General features: G+C 40.8%; 1 protein-coding gene across 1 annotated transcript; it reads left to right on the top strand.

The window, feature by feature from the left end:
* The first annotated feature begins 429 nt into the window (after window positions 1–429).
* On the top strand, window positions 430–22,709 carry LOC134046615 (very-long-chain enoyl-CoA reductase-like). Its single transcript, XM_062497266.1, has 13 exons — window positions 430–2,138; window positions 10,402–10,452; window positions 10,943–10,994; window positions 11,323–11,367; window positions 12,639–12,742; window positions 14,808–14,923; window positions 15,031–15,136; window positions 19,230–19,302; window positions 19,392–19,435; window positions 20,806–20,863; window positions 21,349–21,437; window positions 22,435–22,480; window positions 22,582–22,709. Exons 1-13 carry the CDS (start codon window positions 1,842–1,844, stop codon window positions 22,707–22,709), a joined length of 1,209 nt encoding a protein of 402 aa, XP_062353250.1. The 5' UTR covers window positions 430–1,841.
* Window positions 22,710–23,164: the final 455 nt, after the last annotated feature.

Genomic DNA, 23,164 nt, shown 5'->3' with positions numbered 1-23,164 from the left:
CCGGGCTGGGGGGGCCGGAGCTCGGGGCGGGTCCGGGCTGGGGGGGCCGGAGCTCGGGGCGGGGCCGGGCTGAGGGGCCGGGCTGAGGGGCCGGAGCTCGGGGCGGGGCCGGGCTGAGGGGGCCGGAGCTCGGGGCGGGGCCGGGCTGAGGGGCCGGAGCTCGGGGCGGGGCCGGGCTGAGGGGGCCGGAGCTCGGGGCGGGGCCGGGCTGAGGGGGCCGGAGCTCGGGGCGGGGCCGGGCCGAGGGGGCCGGAGCTCGGGGCGCGGCGCTCCGCGGCAGGGCCGTGCCCGTGTGTCGCTCCCGTCCCAGCGGCCGCGGGACCCGGGCCCAGCGTCGCGCCCGAAGGAACACACGCGGTACTGCCCGGTGCTGGCGGCCCGGGTTCGGTACCACCCCCGAGCCGCGGTCACTGTGCAGGCTCGGTAAATGACTGGAACTAGCTGAATTGTGTTCATGACGCCATCCAGTAACAGGTTGCCATTGAGAGACATCGAGCTAAAAGGGGCAGAAAAACCATCCAAATACTTACCCCTTCTGGCTGTGTTTGCATTTGGCTGAAACAATGTCAGGGCAGCTCTCCAGCTTTACACCAGCTGGTTCCAGTGAATACACACTGGGTAAATCCTGAAGGACTGTAGTTTGGGAGTATTTTCTTTTTTAAGATCAGGGAGCTTCAGGAACACCACACTCTGACCAAAATCTTTCTGTTCCGGCGAGTTGAGTGAGGTGGCTTTTTTTTTGTTTTTTTTTTTTTTTTTTCTTTTTCCCCATGTAACTTCAGTTAAAGAGAACAGCAAGCCACAAATTCGAATTTTGCTGTCATATTGGGAATTTGAATTGTGTTTCTAACAGATTTTTCTTCCTCAAGATGCATGTTGTGCTAATAGAGGAAACCAATTTGCATAACTTCTGTCAATCTGAAGCACTGCCTGATCACTTTCTGGTACAGAAGGTTAGTTTAAATGTTCCTTATATTTGTGATCTCATTAATTTTTCATCTTGGGAAATGTTTTCATGATTCTATTTGGTATAGAGCATGTGGAAATGAAATATACTGAAAAAAAACGCCAGCATATTTGGAAAAGCAGTAATTTTGTTTCCTTTTTCTTTGGCATAAAAATCCAGAATTTCTAATCTGGCCCAAACGTTAATTCTCCAGTCTCGAGGTTAGCTTGGGAAGCAATGTATGCCTCCATATTTGCCCATATTTACACTTATAATGAATAACTATATAATTATACAATTATACACTTACAATTAATAGTGTTCTGTTGGGGCTTTCTGGCTTTCCAGCAGAGGCCTTTTCTTTTGGTGAAATTTATTATTTGATATTTCATTTAAGTAGCTTTGATGATTATAGATCTGTGCTAGAAGGTTAAACTTGGATATAGCAGAAGGTTTTCAAACAGCATAATTCTTTCTGTCTAATGGAAATTTATGGCTGTGAAAAAGCGATGTTCATTTGTAGTCTGGTAGATTTTGCTGACATTTAATTACCTTAGCTCTTAAAAAAAAAAGTATAGCATAATGAAGACTGGGTGGAGGAAAAACAGTGTCAGCTCTGTACTGCTTTATGCCGTGCATGTAATCCTCAGCAGTGGCAGGAACACATCACAGGAGAAGAAGGGATCTCAGCAGAGTTCTGTTTTCAGTCCAATCACCCCTGAAACATCAGGTAAACTATCAAATAAAGAAAGGAGGATGCTTTCTAGCTCATGATCAGTTGCATTTGTACAAGTTATCTCATTAAGATACTTCAGCTCTCCAAAAAAAAAAAATCAAATCAAATCTATTTCCTGCAGTAATTGTCAAAGAAAAATAAATCACCCTTTTGAATGAAATGTCACTCCCGGCGGCCGGTGCATATTGCTCTTCTCTCGCAGTTTTCAACACCGGGAGCTGCAGAACTTGGCGTGCCCGCGGTCCCGCACTGCTGCGGCTGCCCGGGGCCCCGCGGGCGGCTCGGCACGCAGCGCTGCCAGCAGCCGCCCACCGGCACGGCCGGGCAGCGGCCCCGGGCCGGGCGGGGCGGGGGTCCGGGCCCCGCCCGATTGGCCGCAGCGCGGGGCCCCGCGGAAGGTGGCGGGGGCGGCGCGGCGGTGCCCGCAGAATGGGCGGCAGAGCCGGCTTCTTCGAGGTGGGTGCTGGCGGCGCCGGGGGCGGGGGGCGGCCAAGGCGAGGCGAGCCCGGGCCGGGTCCCGCCAGATCCTGCCGCCGGTGGACGGGGCTGCCCGGGATCCCGGCGGGCTCCTCTCTCTTCCCCCTCCATCTGCATTGAAGCACCGGGGAGCCGGAGCCATCCGCTCCCGAGTCCGCCGAGGGAAGGAACCGCCGCCGGAGCCGGGCAGAGAGGCCCGGGGGAACACGCTGTTCCCCGGGGGTTTCCCTGGGGCGAGGGGGCAAAAGAGGCTGCCGCCCGCCCCGTCCTCTCCTTCCCCGGGCACGTTCCCCTCGCCGTTCCTGATCCCCGCGTCCCCGGCGTTCCTCGGACGTGTTCCCGGAGAGCCGGCCGGGGGAATCCCCGGGCTTCCCGGCGCGCTCTCGGCGCTCCGCGGAGGCGCCGGATCGATGGCTCTGGGCTTCTCGCGGGTCCTGTCTAGGGCAGCTCCGCGGGCAGCCTGCGCTGGGTCTGGCAGCGCGTCCCAGCCCTACGGAGAGAGCGACAGCGAGGAATGTTCTCGGCACCTTCTGTCCCCAACTTGTCGGAAAACCCCGTCGCCAGCCGCGGTGCACCTCGCCGGTAGCCGTCCCGCGCAGCCTTCCGGCCCGGTGCAGGCGTGGCCGCGGGCGGCAGCGCCCCTGGCCCGGCTGGGCTGGGCGGCAGGGAGCCGGCGGGAGACTTGCTGTCCTGGCCGAGAGGACGGCTCCCGGAGCGGTGCCCGCTGCCCGGCGGGTACGGGCGAGGGGCTTCTGCTAGCACGGAGCGCTCGATCTGGAGTGGGAACGAAAATCAGCCGGGCGGAGTTAGTACAGTCAGCTCCTTGTGCTTACAGAAAGCGCAGAGCAACGTGCACCTGGGGAGCTTCAAGGGTAACATCTCGTCCACTTACATAAACAGCCACACCGATTCTGCTAGAATTAGTTAGGCTGGCTAATAGAAAAAAAATCTTAAGAGCGGCTTGTATTACAAAAACAGGTCTATACAAGCAAAATGACCACAATCCTGAATGTGTTTTTGCAGGCTTATACTTGGGTTTCTTAATCACGACTTACCTAAAGAAAATGCACTGGGGGAGCAATGTTCCTCCCCCCGTGCAAATTACAAAGCAGTTGTTGTTATAGCACAAATAGAATCCAAAGCCATCTGAAAGTAGTCTACTCCTTTAGTGACTTACCATGACCTACAAGTTCAGATTTTATTTTTTGAAGCTCTAAAATGATCCAGATACCACAATTCAGCAAAATGAACTGCCTATAGCTCTTTTGGGTGTGAGGTGGACACCTGCACCATGGTTTTTCCTCAGCAGTATTGACTTCCCAGTACTTTTTTTGGAAAAACAACAAAACTTTTACTGCCTCATGGCTTTCTGCTAGTGAGGTAGAACTCAAACTGTTGTGAGATCCAAATGCAGGAGCAAGCACATATGTAATACCCTCCTGATTGCCTTCAGTCACTTCAGGTTTGCTCTTCTGCCTCAGACTTACTTAACTCCTGAAAAGTGTGTGTGTGTGTGTGTGTGTGTGTGTGTGTATGTGTGTATATTCATACTGTAGAAAATTAGTATCAGAAGAGCCACAGTTGCACTTTTGCTTCCTTAACTGGTTTGGATGGTGAGTGCCTTTTGTGAGAAGTGATACCCAAAAATATTTTGGAATCTTTACTCTCTGATGATAGATTGAGCTGCCATGTGCAGTACAGTCTAAAAGCAATAATGTACTGCCCCTCCTTGTTGGCATTTAAAGTTCCCTCCCTCTTCTGTCTGTGATGAAAGCCCTCTGAATGTAAGGGGGGTGGTGGCTGCTGGCTGGCTGGCATGGCTGAGATGTCACAGCTCCTGTTACAAAGGCTTCTCCCTCTCAGAGCTATGCTGTCTAAAGCCTCCTCAAGTAAGAGCACTGAGAGCAAGTGCTAAAAGCAGGACTGCAGAAAATTTCAAGATGCTATATCCTCCAAGAATTGCCAGAAAGACAAGGCCACATATGAGATATTTGAACAGTCAATTAAAGGGACAACTGAGAATTGCCCTGCTAATTGTTTGCTCTGTTTTCACAGCTAATATTAAAGATTATGATCACAGAAAGAGATGAGGTGACAGGACAAACATTATCCCTTACTCTTCTCTCACCACTTTTCCCCACACGTACCAACACTTCAACACTCAGTTGTACTGCAGTTTGTCTTTTTTTCCCTGTGAAGCTTGAGAGAGAAACTTAATTTTGTATAGAAGATGATAGTAAAACATCAATTGGTCAGAAGTACCTGGAGCTACTCAGAATTTGAAGGCTACATTTGGAATTAAAAGCCATATATTAGGAAAAACATGGGTTCTTTGAAGTATATATATTTTAAAAAACAGCAATTTTTTTTAAGTTCACCTGTCTGTATAAGGTCTCTAAACTTCCCAAGGTTTTCAGTCTTTCAGCCCTATCAAAGGGCAGCAGACTCATCCTTGATGCTGCTAGGCAAAAAACAAAGAAAAAACCCAACTCTTTAATTTCTTCAATTCCATGTCAAAGCATACACTCTGTGTATATACATACACATTTTTGACATCCCTACACCAAATTATGCACAATGAGTAGTAATGAAACTAGAAATACTGAAGTTTGGTAATGCAAATCACAGTGCTGATACAAAGATATGATTGTGATTTCATGAAGAATTCATGTAACTCTTCTACTTGAATATTGCCATTGCAGAAAATAATCACCATAAACTAAAGCCCCAAGGCAGTGAATATTCTCTTGCACAAGGCAAAGGCTATGCAGTTGTCTTGAAAAGCCTGGATGTCTACTTAGCATTGAGTCAGGCTGGCTCAGGTTCTCAGATGGAGGCACTCCAATGTGCTTCATAGTGACAGGGATACTCAGTGAATGATGTGACTTTTCAGTATGCCTGGGAAATTGGCAACATGCAGCTCTGTGTTAGCCAGTGTAAGTAAATATGCACTGAGTCAGTATTAACTGGTGGAGGTCCCTTTTCATCTTGTGTATCCTCCTGAAAAATTTCATAGTATTAAAAGCTGGAAAGTTGGATTTTCAAGAGCCAGAATTCACTGTGAAAGTCTTAACAACTTTTAATTATTTGAAAAATAAATCAGCCTCCCACCCCAGGTCAATAGACCTTCCTTTTCTTTCCTGATTGTTCTATGCTGACTCATTTTATCTGTGTCAATTATATAAATGGATTTATCTTTCTGAAGCATGAGCATTTGTAGCTCTATCTGTTATCATCCTTAGGCCCAGGTCCATAAAACAACTTGGGCTTCACAATGTGTTTGGGTTAGGCACCAAGTTCCAAGATCAGATAGGACAATTTGGTCAGGGTATCCAAGTTTACTTCAACTCTTATCTCTTTACTGTGTGGTGTCCCAAAAGGCATCTGCTATAGAGAAATACTGAACATAATTACAATGGAAGGAAGCAGTGATAAAAGGAGCCCATAGAGACAGAAATTCAGGCTTTCTTCACATAGGAGATTGCCCTTTTCACTGAAGTCCTCTCCTGCCTGTACTTTTTGGTCTGCCTGTGGGAGAAATGGGAAATGGCAAAAGACATTCCAAAGCAATTTTCCCACTTCCTGGCAGTGTGTCTAACTATTACATGTAAAGTATGAAGAACTATATCATCTCCTTTGCTGACAGTTTAGTTTCATTCAGAAAGACTCTAAATGCTGTGCATTATGCTGACCTTGGGATAAAGATGCTTACTGGATCAATATCCTCGGGGATTTAGATGAAAGTGTGTCTAACTAGCCAATTGGAAACAGGTGGAAGAAATAAAAATGCAGTATGAGTGTCAGCACAGGTTGAACACTAGTGCTCACTGGCTTGCAGAGGAGAAGATCTTAGGAAGCTGAGGAGTAAATAGCTAGTGTATCTCTTGTGAACCTGTAAATATTAGGCATCTAAATTCTACAGAAGTGAAAATTCATTTTAGAAAACCTTTTGAGTATGGGCATCACTGTGTCTCTTTATGCACAGTGAAATAATACAGTAAGATTCTAGTCTCATGGAATATGAGCCATTGCTTCAGAAGTAAGGATTTGTTTAGCTGGACTACTTAGAGAATAAGGTTCAGCACTCCACAGCTAAGATGATGAAATTTTGCTTTGTGGTTGAACATTTGCCTTGGTTCTGGTTTGGGAATTTCTCCCATAGCCTGTGGGTAAGCTGTGAGACTCCCTGCCTCAGGACTGTTGACACACATTTAAAAGGCAAATGGATAAACTAGTTGAGGAAATAAATCCATGAAAAGTTGTTAAATACATATAGGCAGCACTTCTGGTGCAGGAGAATCAAAATCACTGTGTCTGTCTCTTCCCTTGCCCTCAGTCACTACATTCTTGCCCTGCTTTATTACTTTTTCTGAGTCATCTGCTGCTGGCTGTTTCAAAAAGAGTCAGTTCTAGATGGATCCTTAGACCCATCCTCTGCAATACTTTGTACCTTTTGGTGCAAGTGAAGCTTCAAACTGAGAGTCAATTGCAAAGCAGCAGCACAAACAGAATTTTCAGTACACTTACAGCAATAAGTACACTTCCAGCAACCTCCCTTTGACTTAACTCTTGACTTGAAGAAAATTTTCTTGATATGCTCCTCATGTGAGATCACACCTAACGCATGCTTACTCCCTTCAGGAACAACACAGTCTACCAGAAAAGTCAAAGGAGATAGAGGAAATGAATAATTCTGTAGGAAAAATGTTTAGAAATATTCGGTTAGGACTGTGGCAACCACTGGATTCGTTTTTTAGAGTTAAATTCAAAGAAACTGATTTATGTAAGCACTCTTAACAGTTCAGGGAGAATTCATTCTGCATTGCTCTTTCTCAGATTGGTTGGTTCCTATACTGTGAAATATTTTTTTTTAACTGAGTAATTTCAAAAGAAATCAATACAATATATGCTTGTGTCAGTGCTTATAAAGTCTCACTCAAGTTTACTCAATCTGCTGATTACAAATGGTTTCAAATTAAACTTCTAAGATGCACAGACATGATAAATGTGTCACTATATCCATAATAGTTATCACATAATTTTTGAAGATCTGTTGGTCCTTTAGCACGTTAGCTGCAGCTTTAAGCTGCAGGAATTCAAGTGACTATATTTTTGTAATCCTATTGCAGACACTGCATCTTAAAAACTCTTTTTAAACACTTTGCTCAGCTGTTTTTCCCTTATGAATACTTCCCTCTCTTTAATTTTACCTTTTTATTTTCTGGAAAAAAAAATAACAGCTGAGCATAATTTTCTCTGCTTATATTGTATATTGATTATTTTCCCTCAAACTGCTTGTGTTCTAAACATTAATAATCAAGAATTTTTCTTTTACTAATGATTCTATCAATCTTTAATCCTTATGCAATAGAACAAATTTGTCTCTAAGCATCAAAGATATATATTTGTAGTCACTTTTATAAAAGCGTTTTAAACATCTTGCACAAATCTTCCTATTGATTAAATTCTACTCTAAGCAGTCTCAGAGAAGCTGTAGTTTAAAATGTCTTTAAAAATTCACCAAATAAGTGGACTGTAAGTCTTACTGCACTAATACAGGCCAACAGTTGGTGTCCTGTTGTGCTAAATGCTTTGAAAACACAATGAAATTAAAGTTCTCTGAGCCAAACAATTTATGTTTAGAAGAGATGATACCCATCAGTAAGTGTTCCAAGAACAGATTGCCGGGTATCTAAAAACTGTTGCCAACCAATACATTAACAGCCTTGGTGCTGTGCCTCAAGGCTGGAAACACTGTGTTCAGTGCTTCATGGGATTGACCAGGATGTTCAGGAACTACCATTTCTTGCTTTGGATCAGGCTTTTCTGTTCCTTGTGCAGGGAACATCTACACTGGGGGATGTTCTGATAAATCTAAGAGGTGTGATAGTTAGAGGAAACAGTCACCTTGCTTTCACTGTTGTTGCACAGTTTGCTATGGACTGGAGTGAAATCTAAAGCTCTGTTCCAGCATCCATCTTTCTGAAAAGGGGAAGAATGTTTGATATTTGCTTTGATCTTGAAAGTAATTGAAAGTAAATTAAATATTTGAAGTGGAAAAAAAAAAAAAGAAACATTTTACAATTTAGGTTGCAGGAGCCTTGTGGAAGTCATGCAGTCCAACTCCTGCTCAAAGCAGATACAGCCAGATCAAATGGCAATGGTCTTGTCCAGTCCAGTTTTAAATATCTCCAAGAATGGAGATTCCACATCCTCCCTCAGCAACTTCTAATATTTGGCCTAGCTCACGGTGAAAAAGTTCCTTGTGTCTGGATTTTCTCCTGTTGCATCCAGACATGTTCCCTCTCACCATTATCTCTGTGCACCTCCAAGAAGAGTCTGGATCCATCATCTCTATAGGCTTCCTTTAGGTATTTGCATGGACCAGCATAAGCAAGTATGACAGTTTGGTATTTGAAATAATTGTGCTGGAACAGAGCCAAATAACAGTAAATAACATCTTGGATGATTTATTTGTTTGTTTTTCACACTAATTCTAAAGGTTCACAGAGATTTCTGTGCAGTCACTCCCATGAAAACCACAGAGCAGAAGAAAAACTATGTAATTTTCAGTGTGGTCTTGTGCATAACAAGAATAACCCAACAGAAATACCATAGGTGGCAGAAGGATGTTTAAACCACTGTAATTGACCTGGAGAATATCTCTCTAATACAACCACTGAAGGCATAGATTAAAAACTGCCCCTGGGGAATTCTGATAAAATAGATTTATGTTTCGGTTGGGTATGAAATGAGAAGGACACTGCTAAAAGGGTAGGCACTGCTGCAGTGTGCAGGGCAGCCCACTGGCATTCCTTGACAACAGAGCTTTGAGACACACCAAAGATTTCAATAGTCCTTGTAGTAATTTGGCATCAGAAGGGACAAGAATTAGTGTATAGCCCCCTCTCTGCCCTGTACTTGTTCTGGGGACTGCAAGTGCCAGAATGATGTGTTTCAAGAATAGTTTTCTGGAAAAGGAGTCAATTTCATTTGCTTTCCCATGGAGTTTTCACACTAACAGACATTAAAAGCAGAAATGTATGTTATTTCAAATATTTAAAAAATCAAGGGAAAACATATCCTAACAATCCATCACATACGTGTTACCTATCACAAAGGAGGAACAGCACTTATCTCCCTCAATGTCCCAGTTAGAGCTTACAATGCACAGGCAGAAAATATCATTGCATTAGTGATTTTTGTGGAGATCAGGTTTGATAGGTCTGACTGGAGCTGAAGTGCTCCCTTGCTGTGCCAGAAGAAAAAAAACCCTTTGGGACAAGTGAAACGAGGAAATAAGATACTCCAGCCAAGTGATCTCTTCAAAGCAGCTCTCTGAGAAAGATACTGGACTGTGACTCTTATTTTTAGTGAGGAGTCATATTTAGAATCTAATGCTAATCTATTCTCTTGGCCAGTTAATACCAAACATAATTAATGCTAGATGTTTATATAAAAACCCCAACAACTGCAATGAGGTTTAAGGAGCTGCTGTAACTGGGCTTTGAAATGTCTGGGGACTTATTTTGCCAAACTGCAATTTGATCATGGAAATCAACTGCTCTTTCCTTTTCAGAGCTGTAGATAAACCACTGCTTGGAATATAAAATGTTAATATGTGGTTAATAAAACCAAGTGATCTAAGAGGCAAGAGTAACACTAACTATTCCTATTACAAACACTTAATTGTTTGTGAAGCCCAGATATTTAGCTGCATTTGTTCATTATGTCCACCAATATTTTCCACTCTTCTTGCAATTAAAATATTCTGGGAACAATACACAATAAATCTTCAAGCTTTACGTACTCAGAATACTTACTTATATGCATATATATACACATACTTTTTTTTATCAAACTCTTTCTAATTTTATGAATCATTAAAGTACTGTTCCTTAGTGATTCCTGTGAAACTTCTCTACTCCCTACTTGTTCCTCTTGCTCTAGCATAAGAAAATATCCAACATGACTTTTTTGATCAAAAACTTGTTACTTCTGCTACTGAATGTATCTAAGAAGATAATTCACTTGGCATTTTTTTTCCAAGATGAGTGCTTTTGGAACCTGGTGATTGAAGCTGTCTCTTGAGAACATCAAGAAGATTTTAAACTCAATTCGCAGATCTGAGAAAAATGGTGTCTCATGCTGAGAGTCACAATGATTATGAATTTTGGAATCATCTTAGACTTTATACATTTTTTAGCCAATAATAATTAATTATCATTTTGTGTCCTCTCAGGTGGAAATCCTTGACTGGGAGACAAAGAAACAGCTATGCTTCCTAGATAAGGTAAAACAAAAATCTGCTTAAAAGGCTAGGTGACTTTTTTAGAAATGGCTAACTTTTCTTACGTAAATGTGGTGTTTATGAAGGGTATTCCATCTCCTGGTAGCCTTTCCTTGGCCATTTGCAATGATTATGCAAGCTTCATACTAACTACAGTGTATTTCAACCCTTTTCCAGAAGGAACTTTTGGGCAAAAAGGACTTCAGTTGCTTTACTAAGAGGGTGCCAGTTGTGTGGTACTCAGAAGCCATCAAATTGCCCCTGCTGTGGTAGTTACTCTTGATCTATATTAGAGAAGCTGCCTCTGAAACAGGTGTCAAAAATTGTCCTGCCTTTTTCCTGTCAGTTTTTTGAGTCCTTAATGCCAAGGCTAGACATCTGTAAGAAACAGTTACATTATCTAAGTCACATTTCTATTTGGCTCGATAGTCTTACACCTAGTAGTTGTCTTTCAAAATATGCATCTTATATTTACAATATTTTTGTTGCCTAGGTGGAACCAAATGCTACAATTAGAGAAATCAGATTGATGTTCCATAAATTATGTGAGTATAACTTCTGCAGCAGCTTGCATCACATCAGAATATCCAGTACATAAATAGGAAAAAATTACATAGTTTGAAACATGATATGCACACACATGATGCTGATAACCTGCACATGAATGTGATCACTGTGAGATTTCAGTAAAATCATTTTATCTTGTCTTGATACAGCTTTGTATTTTTTCTGCTGCATAAATTATCACCTATATTAGTCTTGAATAAATATTTCTAAAAACTTTTCAACTAAGCTCATCTTGTTGTATTGCATTCATTATAGAAGTGGATTGACTAAACATTGTATATCACACAATTCTGTATGGTCTTGCAGATCCTCAGTGGTACCCAGCAAGGCAGTCAATAAAACTTGATCCAAGTAAGTACTTGTAACTAAACTCTGAGCAGGGTCCTGGCATGAAAGGTGTACTTAAGGGTATTAGCACATAAGAATCTGCTTCCAGCTATGTTAATTAGCACTGTGGAGGCTGAAGAGAATCCAGAACAAATACAATTCTTTGGAAGGAAACACAGTTCCACCCTGATGCTTGGTCATTAACTCAGGAGTTTGCCCATTGTTCCAATGCACTTTCTAACTACTGAGCACTGTTGCTTTCCAGAGAGGTAGCACAGGATTTAGATATTCACTGCCCTTAGCTTCAGTGAAATGATCTCTGTGATCATGCTCAGCTGGGAGCACCAAAAAGGGCAGTGAGTTTGAGCTATCAATTCACATAATCCTCTGCTCTCAGGCAGGAATTACAGTTCTTTTGAGGGAAGCTAATGCAGAACACATTGCCATGGACGTAGCAATTGCTGACGAAGCTGATGACAGCTGGCTGACTTCCTTAATACACTTGTAGGTATTGCTACTAGAAGCCTCTTACATGGCCTGAGTCTGCAAAAGAAAGTCTAATTGCCAAACTGTGTTAATTCATCTTAGCTAAAATATAACACTTCCTTCCTTTGCTTTCATTAAGAATAATTTTATTTAAACAATCCCTTAGAAGTATGATGGTGAAGATTTGCTCATTGTCCATGAAAAAAAGATGAATTATTATCTTGTTTCTTTCTTTGAAGGTCTCCCTTGTCAGATTCCTCTATGAATTTATGTAGTGAGATTTGCCTTCTGGAGATTCCTCCAAATCTAGGCATTAAAAGCTTTAGTACTGTGGAATCACCTCCTAGCTGGTTGTTTGGGGAAAGAAAGACAATGAAAATTTCTATAGGGGAGTTTTCCAAACACGGCTTATCCTGTCTTCTGTTTATCTGATGACGAGCAATGAAAAGAGCAGAAGAGAGGAGATAGAGAGAGGTGCAGCTGACTAGGAGGTCAGTGAACTATGATAAAGGGCATTGCTCCATCAACAAATTCTGCTGTCAGCAGTAATGGAGCAAATCTGCTAGACTAGGCAGGCACATAGGATTGAGAATTCTCTTAACTGTTTTGGTGTGAATAGAGGATCCAGGCTTATATGTGATTACAGGGATAAATAAAAATTAAGTGTAAATATTCTTGGTCTGTTTAATGAGATTTCAATGAACCCACATCACATCAAGGAGTCTCATAGATAAAGCACCATATAAAGCTAGTATGCTACCAAATGGATTTGAATGTCACTAAGATATAATTACTTCTTTCCTTCTCAGAAGGAAAGTCCCTGAGGGATGAAGAAATCCTGCAGCACCTCCCTGTTGGCACAACTGCTACCTTATACTTTAAAGATTTAGGGCCACAGATAGGATGGACTACGGTGAGCTCTGCTTCAAGTCTGAGCCAGTTTAATGGCTAGTTTTCCAGAGTTAATCCTTACATCACTTTTTGTTTCCCTTCAATATTTTTGCATGATGTCTGCTCTGATAGTGGATGCAGGCAATGAATCCTCATTGCTTCAGTTCATTTAATCAGGGAATGCAGTAAGATTGAATGCCTGTTTAGTTCCCTGGGAGAGCAGCAGTGGAAAACCTGCTGCATGGTAGGTTGGCTCTACAGAACTAAAATGCAGGTTGTCAAATAGATGTCTACTGCAAAATCATTAGGAACTAGGTATGTAAATGCCTTTGACAATCTGCTCCACAGGATTTGTGTTACTCCTGACAAAATTAGGATTATATTCCTATGAGTTTGTCCTGCAAAGAGGCATGGGAGCAACTTCACATGTCAGTACTTGAAGTGACTTCAGCAAGAAAATGCATAAAAGTAAGATCAGTTGCTGTCTGCACGTGACTGTGTCCCAGGATGCCAGTGACAGGCTAATGACAGCTGATAATTTCTGCAGTATTAGCAGCCATCCACAAAGACCTTGCATATTTTCTGTCTTAGCTCAAATGCAAATTTTATCACAACTCACTTGGCAGGCAACACAGCACTGCTGTTAATGCAGTGAGGTGACCAATGACCCTTCTAGCTCTCTAGAAGGTCCTTGCTGCACAGTATTACACTAGTTCCAATAAACAGCATGATATCAAGGGAAAAGCACCTCCTAATTTAAAGGCATATTTACCATTTATTAGCTATGAGACATTAATAAAACCTCATGTTGATTACAAATAGCAAAGACAAAGTTAAAAGGAGGTAAAATAAAAAATGTCAGATATGTTCTGCAAGACTGAGTTTTCACATCTTTACTTTGGATGCAATGCTGATAAATCAAGCAGCTATTACTCAATTCAAAAAAGAAAAAACAAACCAGGATGACAGACAAAAACTTCTATGGCAGTGTAGACTTCAAGACACATGTGAATTAATATACACTAAAATATCACAGTGCAGAGTGACACCAGTCTTCAAGCATTTCATAATCTTTTGCATTCTGCTCTCCCTGCCCTTCAAGCTACTTCATTCAAATATAAGCCAACAAATACTTCTGTATTATCAAACCAAAAAGATGAGCTCATTTACAAGCAAACCTGAGCTTTGCCAGAAAAAATACTGACTATATCAGAAGTCAATAACCCAACTTTTCTGAGTATCAGAATAACTCTAAACATGTTAGAAAACTGGTATTGTTTGGTTTCTTTTGTTTGCTTTCTTTCATTGTTGGGTTTTTGTTTGTTTGTGACAGAAGTACAATTGATTTCCCTTCTTTCTCTGTAAGTGAGGTATGGGCCTACCTTCCTCATGTACAGATGGGTGGAAAATTCAGCTGTTAATATTTGGTCCAAAGTCAACTTCAGTTTAAAGTGATGTTCCTAAGAAATACACACCTATCTGAAATGAAATCAAGTTAGAGAATAGCTTCTCTGGTTTCCTCTCTTTTTTTCCCCTTTTTTAAATTTTATTTCTAGTATTCAAATTAAAACTTGTTTGAACATAGAACAAAATTATTTCCCAGGACAACTGCTGTGCTAACTGTTCACACAAATGGGGTCACTGAATACTTACGAGCTGTGTTTCCAGTTGAGACAAAATTCATTCAATAGAAGCAGAACTCCTATTTCTCAGGACAAATTCTTCACCAAATTTCATTTTAAACCAAAATAAAGCAACAGCTTTTAAGTGCAAGAGAAGGGTGAGAGCTGCATAAATGTAACATGCATGCATATTTGTCATGATCTCTGGGCTGCCATTATCATCTTTTCATACCCATACTATGTCTGCTGCATTGGCAATGGCTGTCTGAATGCAACTGAGGCAAATCACTGCAAAATATTTATGTGCATGGCTACCAGTTTCATAGCCTGAGCCCAACCCTTCTACTCTCTCTCTGCCTCTCTTAATGCCATCCTGGATGCGTGGAGGTGTTAGTTATTACAAAGAAACCAAAGCAAAACCATCATCTAATTCAGCTGTCTAATTATTTTTCTCTCTTTTTGCAGGTATTTTTGATAGAATATACAGGTCCATTGTTCATCTATTTTCTATTTTATTTCCGTATGACTTTTGTCTATGGACTGGATGAGAGGTTTACATCAAGCCCGCACCCAGTAGTTAAGTAAGTCCATTTGCAGGCTTGAGCAGTATTTATTGTAGTCTTACTCCAAATGTCTTGCCACTTGGCTTTTTAAGCACTCTTAAATGTTTTTGTCTTGCTGTTTCTAGCTTGGCATGTATCTGCCATTCTTTCCACTACATCAAAAGGTTGATTGAAACAGTATTTGTTCATCGATTCTCCCGTGGGACTATGCCACTGAGGAATATTGTGAAGGTAAATTGTGTGAGAATCTATCCATAGCTGCCCTTACAAATGCAGCCTAGCCAAATGCAACCTATGCTCTGCCTCTGCACCACAGACTTTTTTGTGTGGTTTTTGTAGCAATGCACAGCAAATCTCACCCATAAAGCTGCAGTTCTTTCAGAAGATTTCTTAATGCCACTATTGTATAACCCACATGCTGTTGTGCTGTTACTAATATTATACAAGTCTCATTACTTTTTAGAATTTTAAACCTTCAGCATACCCTTCCTTTTCACTCAGCTAGGTCCTTGGGTGTGAATGTTTTAATAACAAATTAACTTTAAAGCTAGTACAGGCAGGTACAATGGTGGGAGAGCTGCTTTTTAAAGAAAAAACATTCTATTTCTATAACAGTTATTTTATGTCTGCTTTGCCCCTAAAATTCTCTTTCTTGTTAAGGAACTGTTAATTTACCTTTGATCCAGTGCAAAGCAGCTTAGTTGTTCTGCATTTTCTTCTCCACAGGAGGATTCTCTAATGTCACCAGTGCTGCTGTGGCACAGGGCAGCTCTTGGGGTGCAGACTCTGTTTCCTGTGTATCTGAGAAGTGGTACACTGACTGCATGGTTATGCATAAGCCACAGCTATTTTACAAATCTTTGCAACAGAGAACACACTAGTAGTCAAAAGTGCACCTTATTCTAAAGAAGACAAGAGAATATCAACTGGAAAAGCGTTTGAGAATTTTACCATTTGGGATTTAGACAGTTCCTTGTAATTTGCACTATGGCAGTGATACTTGTAGCAGCTGAAGCTCTACCTTATGGCTAACTCCTTACAGCTGTCCATGGGCTCTGGTCCTTCTGGTGAAAGCGTCGTGCTTTCAGGAAAGGAGGGTCTGTAGTGGAGCAGTGGCCCTCCAAAAGAATCCTCCCTATAAATTTATTGTGCTTCCTACAGCAAGAGTTGTTAATAGGTTCATAGATCTCATTCTTGACACAACAGATCTTGCAGATCTCTTGTTCTGGACACAACAGTAGCTAATGCATGCTAAATAGCAGATAAATGAGCAACTTTACCTTGAAGAAACAATCAGTGTGATAATTGTTTCTCTCACTGCCATCTCTGACAGCTACTTGTTCCTTTCAGACCATACAAAGTGTTGTTGCTAAAACTGACATTTGTATCAGTCATTCTGATCACTTCGTCTTTTCCATCTTCTCAGGCTGGTGGCACTTGCTTTCATCTGTAAAGTTGCTCACAGTTCTCATTACACCTGCTTAGCAATGCTTGGGTTTGATTTGCTTTTATAATTTCATTGGCCTTGGTGGTGTTACCCCAAAATTGTGCCAGTAAGAAAATCATCACATCATTTTTTCTGGTTTTCCATCACATACAGATGGTAGACAAAGCTTCTTACTTTCAGGGTTTGATCACATACACAGCAGATATAGACATCTTATTTCCTAAGTGCACTGGTATGCTATGTGTACAGGAGACACTTCAGTCTAAATAAGCAGAAATCCGAGATGGGAATTGACAAGAGATGTGATTTTCATCCTTTTTTTCGAAATGGAATTAGGAATAAATTATGCCTTACAATGCAGCAGCTTCACCAAAAGCAGAGTGTACTAACATAGTATATTTTTTTTCTAAGATAAGCGATTTTTCTGGGCATTGGAAAGGTAGAATACCTGATTTATCTGGACCTAGTAAACAACTCCTTAGGATGAATAAGATAGGGAGTAATATAAAAAGTTCTAACCATAAGTTTGGAAACTTAGGAATAATTTGTTTGTGGGATCCCTGCAATATCTGAACTTGACCCACAGCATTATAAGAGACTGTTGTCAAGCTTTATTACTCAATATTCACAGAAACTCTTCCTTCCTTCCAAGTGAATTTATGAAGTCAGTATGTTCCTATCAGAACCACACTGGAGGCGTTTGTATGAGCAATAAAGATTCAAGTGGAACCTGGACATTTACAGGTGTTACTGTTAAGGTCCTTAGCAGTGGTAGATCCCACTCATCTTAAAGCTCCTTTTCTTATAACTGAGGAATACTCTTGCAGTAAATCATGTTCTTTGGCTGAATAGCAGTTCAGTTTATTTACAACATGTATTGTTGGGGACTGAGCCACGATAATTAATTTATTTAATTTTACTTCACTGAAATCCATTGCCTTAAATTCCATCCTGTGCTAAGCCTTGAAGCTAGGAGAAGGTTTCTCTAAAGATGCCATTCCAAGATTACAAGAAACTGTTTCCAGCTAAGTTTGTACAGCAGTCAGTAAATTGTAAGTGCCTGTTGAAGAAGCTAGTGTTAGGGAGGAAGCAGTAGTTTATGGATAGGGCACTACGTATATTGTCCCTCACTGGAATCATTCTTTTGGTTCTGCTGCATTTCCTGGAGGAAAATGAAGTCATCACAGGGAAACTACTTTTTCCTGCTCATTCATCCCACCTGATTTGTAATTACTGGTTAATAATTTGCTCTTTCTCATCAGTTATCTCTTACACAATTTCAGGGCAAGGACATACTCAGTGCTTCTATTACAGCATACCCAAAAGAGAAGTCCAATGTGTCTGAGGTCTCTGGGCACTGCAGTGGTTCAATTAACCCTGAGAAGAAAGTGGAAGTGCAACTGAACGTTTGATACAACCATTTACAGCAAATGAGGGGGCACCAGCATTTTCAGAAAAATGCACTATCAGACACTGCAGTCAGCTAGTGCAGGTTGGAAATGCTGAGGTAATCACTTTTCCAGGGTATTATTGCTAGAAATGCAGTTCTAGTATATACAGGGGGAAAAGACTGCAAAATTCAAAGCAAAAAAAAAAAGGGTGAACCAGTCAGGACAATAAAAAATACAGCCTTGGATGGGATTTTTGCCTGCACGAGCAGGAAAGGAAGTGGTGAAGGAGAAAGCAGAAACACCTAGAAATGTCTAAGGTATAGGAACCTATTTGGAAGGCCAATAAAAAAGAAAGAGGACTAGAAAAAGTAAGGGGACCTTTACCAGAAAGAGTAAGAGGATCAGAGTTTTACTCAGAATTGAAAATAGGATGCAAGGAAAAATAATGCAAAGAAAAGAACAGAAGAAGTGGTGAAAGGAAGATAGAGTTAAGTTGTGGTCTTGCTGAAGCCCAGGTGATAAACAAGCATACCCTAATACATCAAAAACTGAGACACTAGGTTGGGTAAAAGAAGACTCAACTGATGAGAGGCTCATGTATGAATTGCTGATGAGGGTTAAATTCTGTCTGCAAGAGAATGCTATCTAGAGGTTAGAGCACAGGGCAAGAAAACGAAGGGGCAAAGAAAGACCCTCCCTCCCACCTACATATACATAAGGAGGGAGACAAAAATGTGTCACCAAGACATTGAAGCAGCAATGAGTGTCAGAAAAAAACCCACAGGAGGCAAGGCGGCCAAATAAGAGGTAAAGATTGTCATTGTAAGTAGTTTCTTTCATGGATGAAGCCTATGAACAAGCACTGAGATTGGTCAGGAATGAGTCAGGACAGCCATTAGTGACAGCTGCGTTATCAGATATAGAGAGTGGAAGCTGCATCACAGAAACACAAGGACAGCAGCAAAAGGGACAGACTAGGGAAATTGCAGTGAAAGTGCAGAGGAAAGCATCAGGCAGGAAAAGTTAAAGCATGGGAAAGAAAGAAACTGATGGGGTGAAGGAGAAGACGACAGGAGATTGGGCAGTGCAAAATAATAAGGAGAGAAGAGTGCCCAAATCTGGTCTTACAGTCTTAAGGGTGAACAAATCAAGTTTCTCTTAAACATACAGTCTGTATGCACTTCAGCTTTGCCCAATGGCCTGCCAGACAAGATAATTTTGTTTTCAGTCATATGATCATACTTTCTAAAACTGTTTATGAACTTAACAGCTCTAAGATATTTTAGAGGAAATCTTAACTCTATTAGCACTTCTTCCTTTCTTATTTCCTGTTATTTGCTCCCACCTACCTACTTAGTACTGACATTTTTTGTTGTATTATCAGCATATTGAAGGATTGTCCAGATTCATTGTTATCAACAGTCCACGAGGTGAATATTGGCCTAAAAGACTGCATTAAAACAAATTAAAATTGCTTATTTTTCAGAACTGCTTATATTACTGGGGATTTGCAGCTTGGCTTGCATATTACATCAATCATCCTCTTTACACTCCTCCTTGTAAGTAGCAAAACAGCACTCAATGATTTAAGTATTTATGTATGTACTTTGTGTACTAGTACTAATGACATGTAAACTTTTTTTAATAGCTTATGGGAAAAAACAGATAAATTTTGCTGTGATCATGTTTCTGGTAGGTTTCTTTCTTTTTCTATAAAATGCTAAAGTATCTTGCTTTATTTGTTCTGTCATGTAAGTGGAGGAGTGAGTAGGATAAGCAGATACTTAGAACTTGGACATCTGGGACATACTACTAAAGCTGACCATTTGCATGCAAAACAGATAAATCCATCAGTTTTTAATGTAATTTTGTACACAAAGTAATATTTTCATTCAGCCTGTATTCCAAGACTAGGATATGTATCCGCTGGGATGATCTCTCACAATCTTTAAAAGTTTGTGACTGTATGTTTAAAAGCCAGTGAATTTGTTTGTGAACTGTTTATTGAGTGTTAAGAATCACAACAGATCATAAATCTCAGAGAACTAGCCAACTAAGAGCGTGTGTTGCTGATAATTTCCAGTGATAAAGTTTCATTTTGATGATCTTCAAAACGTGTTTACAGCTTTCTTTATGATTCAAAATTCTTAGTAACTGTTCATTATCACAATTTCTAGGAACATTTCATATATGCAGAAGCAAAGTCACTGTAGCCAATAAAGATGTACCTCCATACAAAGACTTTTCCTACGTATGTGTAACTTGTTTAGAACATCAGCTGTTCACTTGCTTTGACAAAATAATCATCAGTGACTGCGGGATCCCAAAGCAGCTTCCCAGGAAGAAAATTCTGTGAGGTCATAATCTATTCACATTTTATAGAGAAACTCCAAAACTGAAACCACAGAGCTGGGAATAAAACTCAGGAGCTCTGACCAGTAGTCATTTGGTGTAATAGTTATGCATTGCAGACACTGGAGACTGTCCATAATCATATAAATGGGTCACTTCAATACACTCTCTTCATAATTGATGGGGGAAGCATTCTTTAAATCCAGTGAAGGAAGCTGGGTCAATTATATTTCGTGATTCATATCAATTATACTCTAGAGAAGAAAACTTACTTAGAGACCAAACTGCATCTTCCTTGGGATTTTAGTAACTTTTGAGAAATCAAGACTGTGCAAATAATTTTGCAGATGTTTTTAAAGGCATAAGAATGATCAAAAGATAAAGCAAGTATCTCCTGAGTTCACGTCTATCCCCTGTGGTTTATTTAGATTTCAAGGGGATTAGGTAAATAATAAATTTGATCTTTTGGACCTGGAGTACACATTTTCTGAAAAATATCATAAATATAGAACAGAATATAATATGGACTAATATTTGAATGGAGACATTTCATCCTTCTGTCACCAGTCTTAGTTAAGGATATTTACTATGTTTATAATAGATTCTTTTCCTTTTCTTAAATATTTTAAAGAACGCCAGGAAGTAACAAAAGGAAGAAAAACAAATAGAAGGGAAGAACATTTTTAACTCTGTCATACTTTTTCTTGCAGCTGTGTGAAGCTGGAAATTTTTCCATTCACGTTGCACTCAGTGACCTCCAGAGAAATGGTAAAAACTGCATCATCATTTTTCAGTTTTCCTTCAGTTACTCTGCTTCAGGAAAGACCTGTATCCTGGGGGGTGTTGATACCTGTCAGCTGGCTGCTGTGGGAGAACATGTTGCTTAGCACTGTAAGGAGTGGATTCTGAGGGAAATCAGACAGTGCAAGGACTCTGACACAGAGTGTTGAACAGCACTTCTTCTCTCACTGCTTGTCACGGGCCGGGTTGTGTTGGGGGAGCAGTTCACATTGGGTATACTGCCAATGCAAAAGGTAACAGTGCTTCTACAAGCTAGGTTTTGGTGAGCAAGGGAAAGTGCCCTCACAGGTATCCTATTCCTCTTGTGAGTCCAGAGGACATCCTGTCTTCCCACATCCTATTTGTCCCTATAACAGTCATGAGACACAGAAGTAGGCAGAGCTGGGTTGTCTTTACAGGAAACAATATATTGAGGAGTGTGAATATTTTGTGATTTGTTTTCTAATCTGTAGGATCCAAAACCTGTAAGATCCCATATCCAACAAAGAATCCTTTCACATGGCTGTTTTTCTTTGTATCTTGCCCTAACTATACATATGAGGTATGTATTTTCAAACAAGATGTTCAGATTTTAGTTTCGCTGAATATATTTTTGTTTCTTTTAGAATGTTTTACATGGAAGAAATCTCTGAAACTGTTCAGCTCAATACATTTCCCCTCTTTCCCTAAACCCCAAAATTCTGGACAAGAATTTGTCTGCTCTTCCTCCCCTCCCTTGGGTCAGTACTGATGTGACTAACATTACACAGGCAGCCCTGACCCTGGGCCAGTGCTTCTGTGTGGCTGCTAGACAAGACATACACTGTAAAGCAGGGCAAATTCTGCAGCCAGGAACAGGGAGATTGCCACTGAACATGTGTTGCAATGAGGGGATGGAGGTGTCTGGTGGATTTATAACATAGGAGCATAGAAATATCACTGCAGACAGGAAGATAGTGGTCAGACAAATAAAAGATAATGTGACAGAGAAAATAAGCTTAAGTCTTCTTCCCCATTTTTTTTAATTGTGCAATCACTTGTGTTGGTGGTGACTGCTTTAGAAACTTTAATCAGTTTATCATTTCATAGTTATTAATCAGGAGCTAAAATCCTGACTGAAAAAGCAGATAAAGTCAGTGCAACTCAGTGTAACATTCACTCTTTCACAGAAGGACAATGTCAGGTTTGAAATGCAGTGGAGATCAACGGGTGCTCATGAGAACAGCATTGGGCCTTGGACTATAGAAAGTTACCATTCCTAACAGTGATGGGGGTCTGATCTGACCAATCTGACCAGTTAAGCAGAGAAGCAGGAAGGACACTGTTCTAATGCTTAAAATTTAGTCACTGTAATAGCTGTCGAAGCAAATATGAAGTTTTGTTTGTGGTAATAAGGCACTGTTCACCTTTTTTGGCTAAAGATTATTACCAGTAGAAATTGATCTGGCTGACCTTGATTTTTTTATTTACCTATACTAGGACAAGGTTATTTTGATCAATAGAGAGATAAATGCAAATGCTGTCACCAGAAATATTTTAAATTTCCTTGGCCAAAACAGGTGGGGACCTGGATCAGTTTCACTATCATGACTCAGTGTGTTCCAGGTGAGTAATGTTTTGGTACTTCAACCTGAAGTGATGTCAGCAGCAAGACCATTTTGTAAATTTGATAATGAAATGTATCTTTTTTTCTCCCTTCCTTCCAGTGGGGCTGTTCACCTTGCTTTGCTTCATTCAGATGACAGTCTGGGCAAAGGATAAACACTGCACCTACTTACGAGAATTCAAGGATTATCCAAGTCATAGAATGCCAATTATTCCCTTTTTGTTGTAAGAGAAGAATGCTCAATTTGAATATTTCACAGAACTTCAAGAAGGAAAACCTCATAAATGTCCTGCCAAATAAATGAATTAATTAAAAGGATTTTGGTGCATGTAGAATCTCTACGGCTAAGGAAAATTGTATGCACTTGAAAGCTACACTTCCTTACATTCAAGAATTCTCAACCCAGAAGCACCTTAAAAAATAAAGCTTCATTGCACAGCTGCAAAAAAAAGTCCCTACAGCTCACTGTAACCTGACTTAGATTTTTCTGTACTAGTCTTTTTAGATTGATGGATCAGAGATCCTGAGAAGTCTGTGCTGAGAAGCAGCTCCAAATTTAGCAGTGGCATTCTGCAAGACAGAAGTACACTGGAACGAGGACACACCAGCTAACTACCAGAGCTCAGTTCAGCCAGCATGGCCAGCTGGCCTCAGGACAGTTGCATGATCTGCCTTCTTTGACT

Source organism: Cinclus cinclus, chromosome 8, assembly GCF_963662255.1.
Source record: "Cinclus cinclus chromosome 8, bCinCin1.1, whole genome shotgun sequence".
Taxonomy (NCBI): domain Eukaryota; kingdom Metazoa; phylum Chordata; class Aves; order Passeriformes; family Cinclidae; genus Cinclus; species Cinclus cinclus.
The sequence above is the reverse complement of the archived record's forward strand: the minus strand, read 5'-3'. Positions and strand labels throughout refer to the sequence as shown.

Coding starts and splice junctions, on each gene's coding strand:
- LOC134046615 (XM_062497266.1), top strand. CDS start 1,842: ATGTCACTCCCGGCGGCCGGTGCATATTGCTCTTCTCTCGCAGTTTTC. Junction 14,924..15,030: donor AGCCCGCACCCAGTAGTTAA/GTAAGTCCATTT, acceptor TGCTGTTTCTAG/CTTGGCATGTATCTGCCATT. Junction 20,864..21,348: donor CAGTGACCTCCAGAGAAATG/GTAAAAACTGCA, acceptor TCTAATCTGTAG/GATCCAAAACCTGTAAGATC.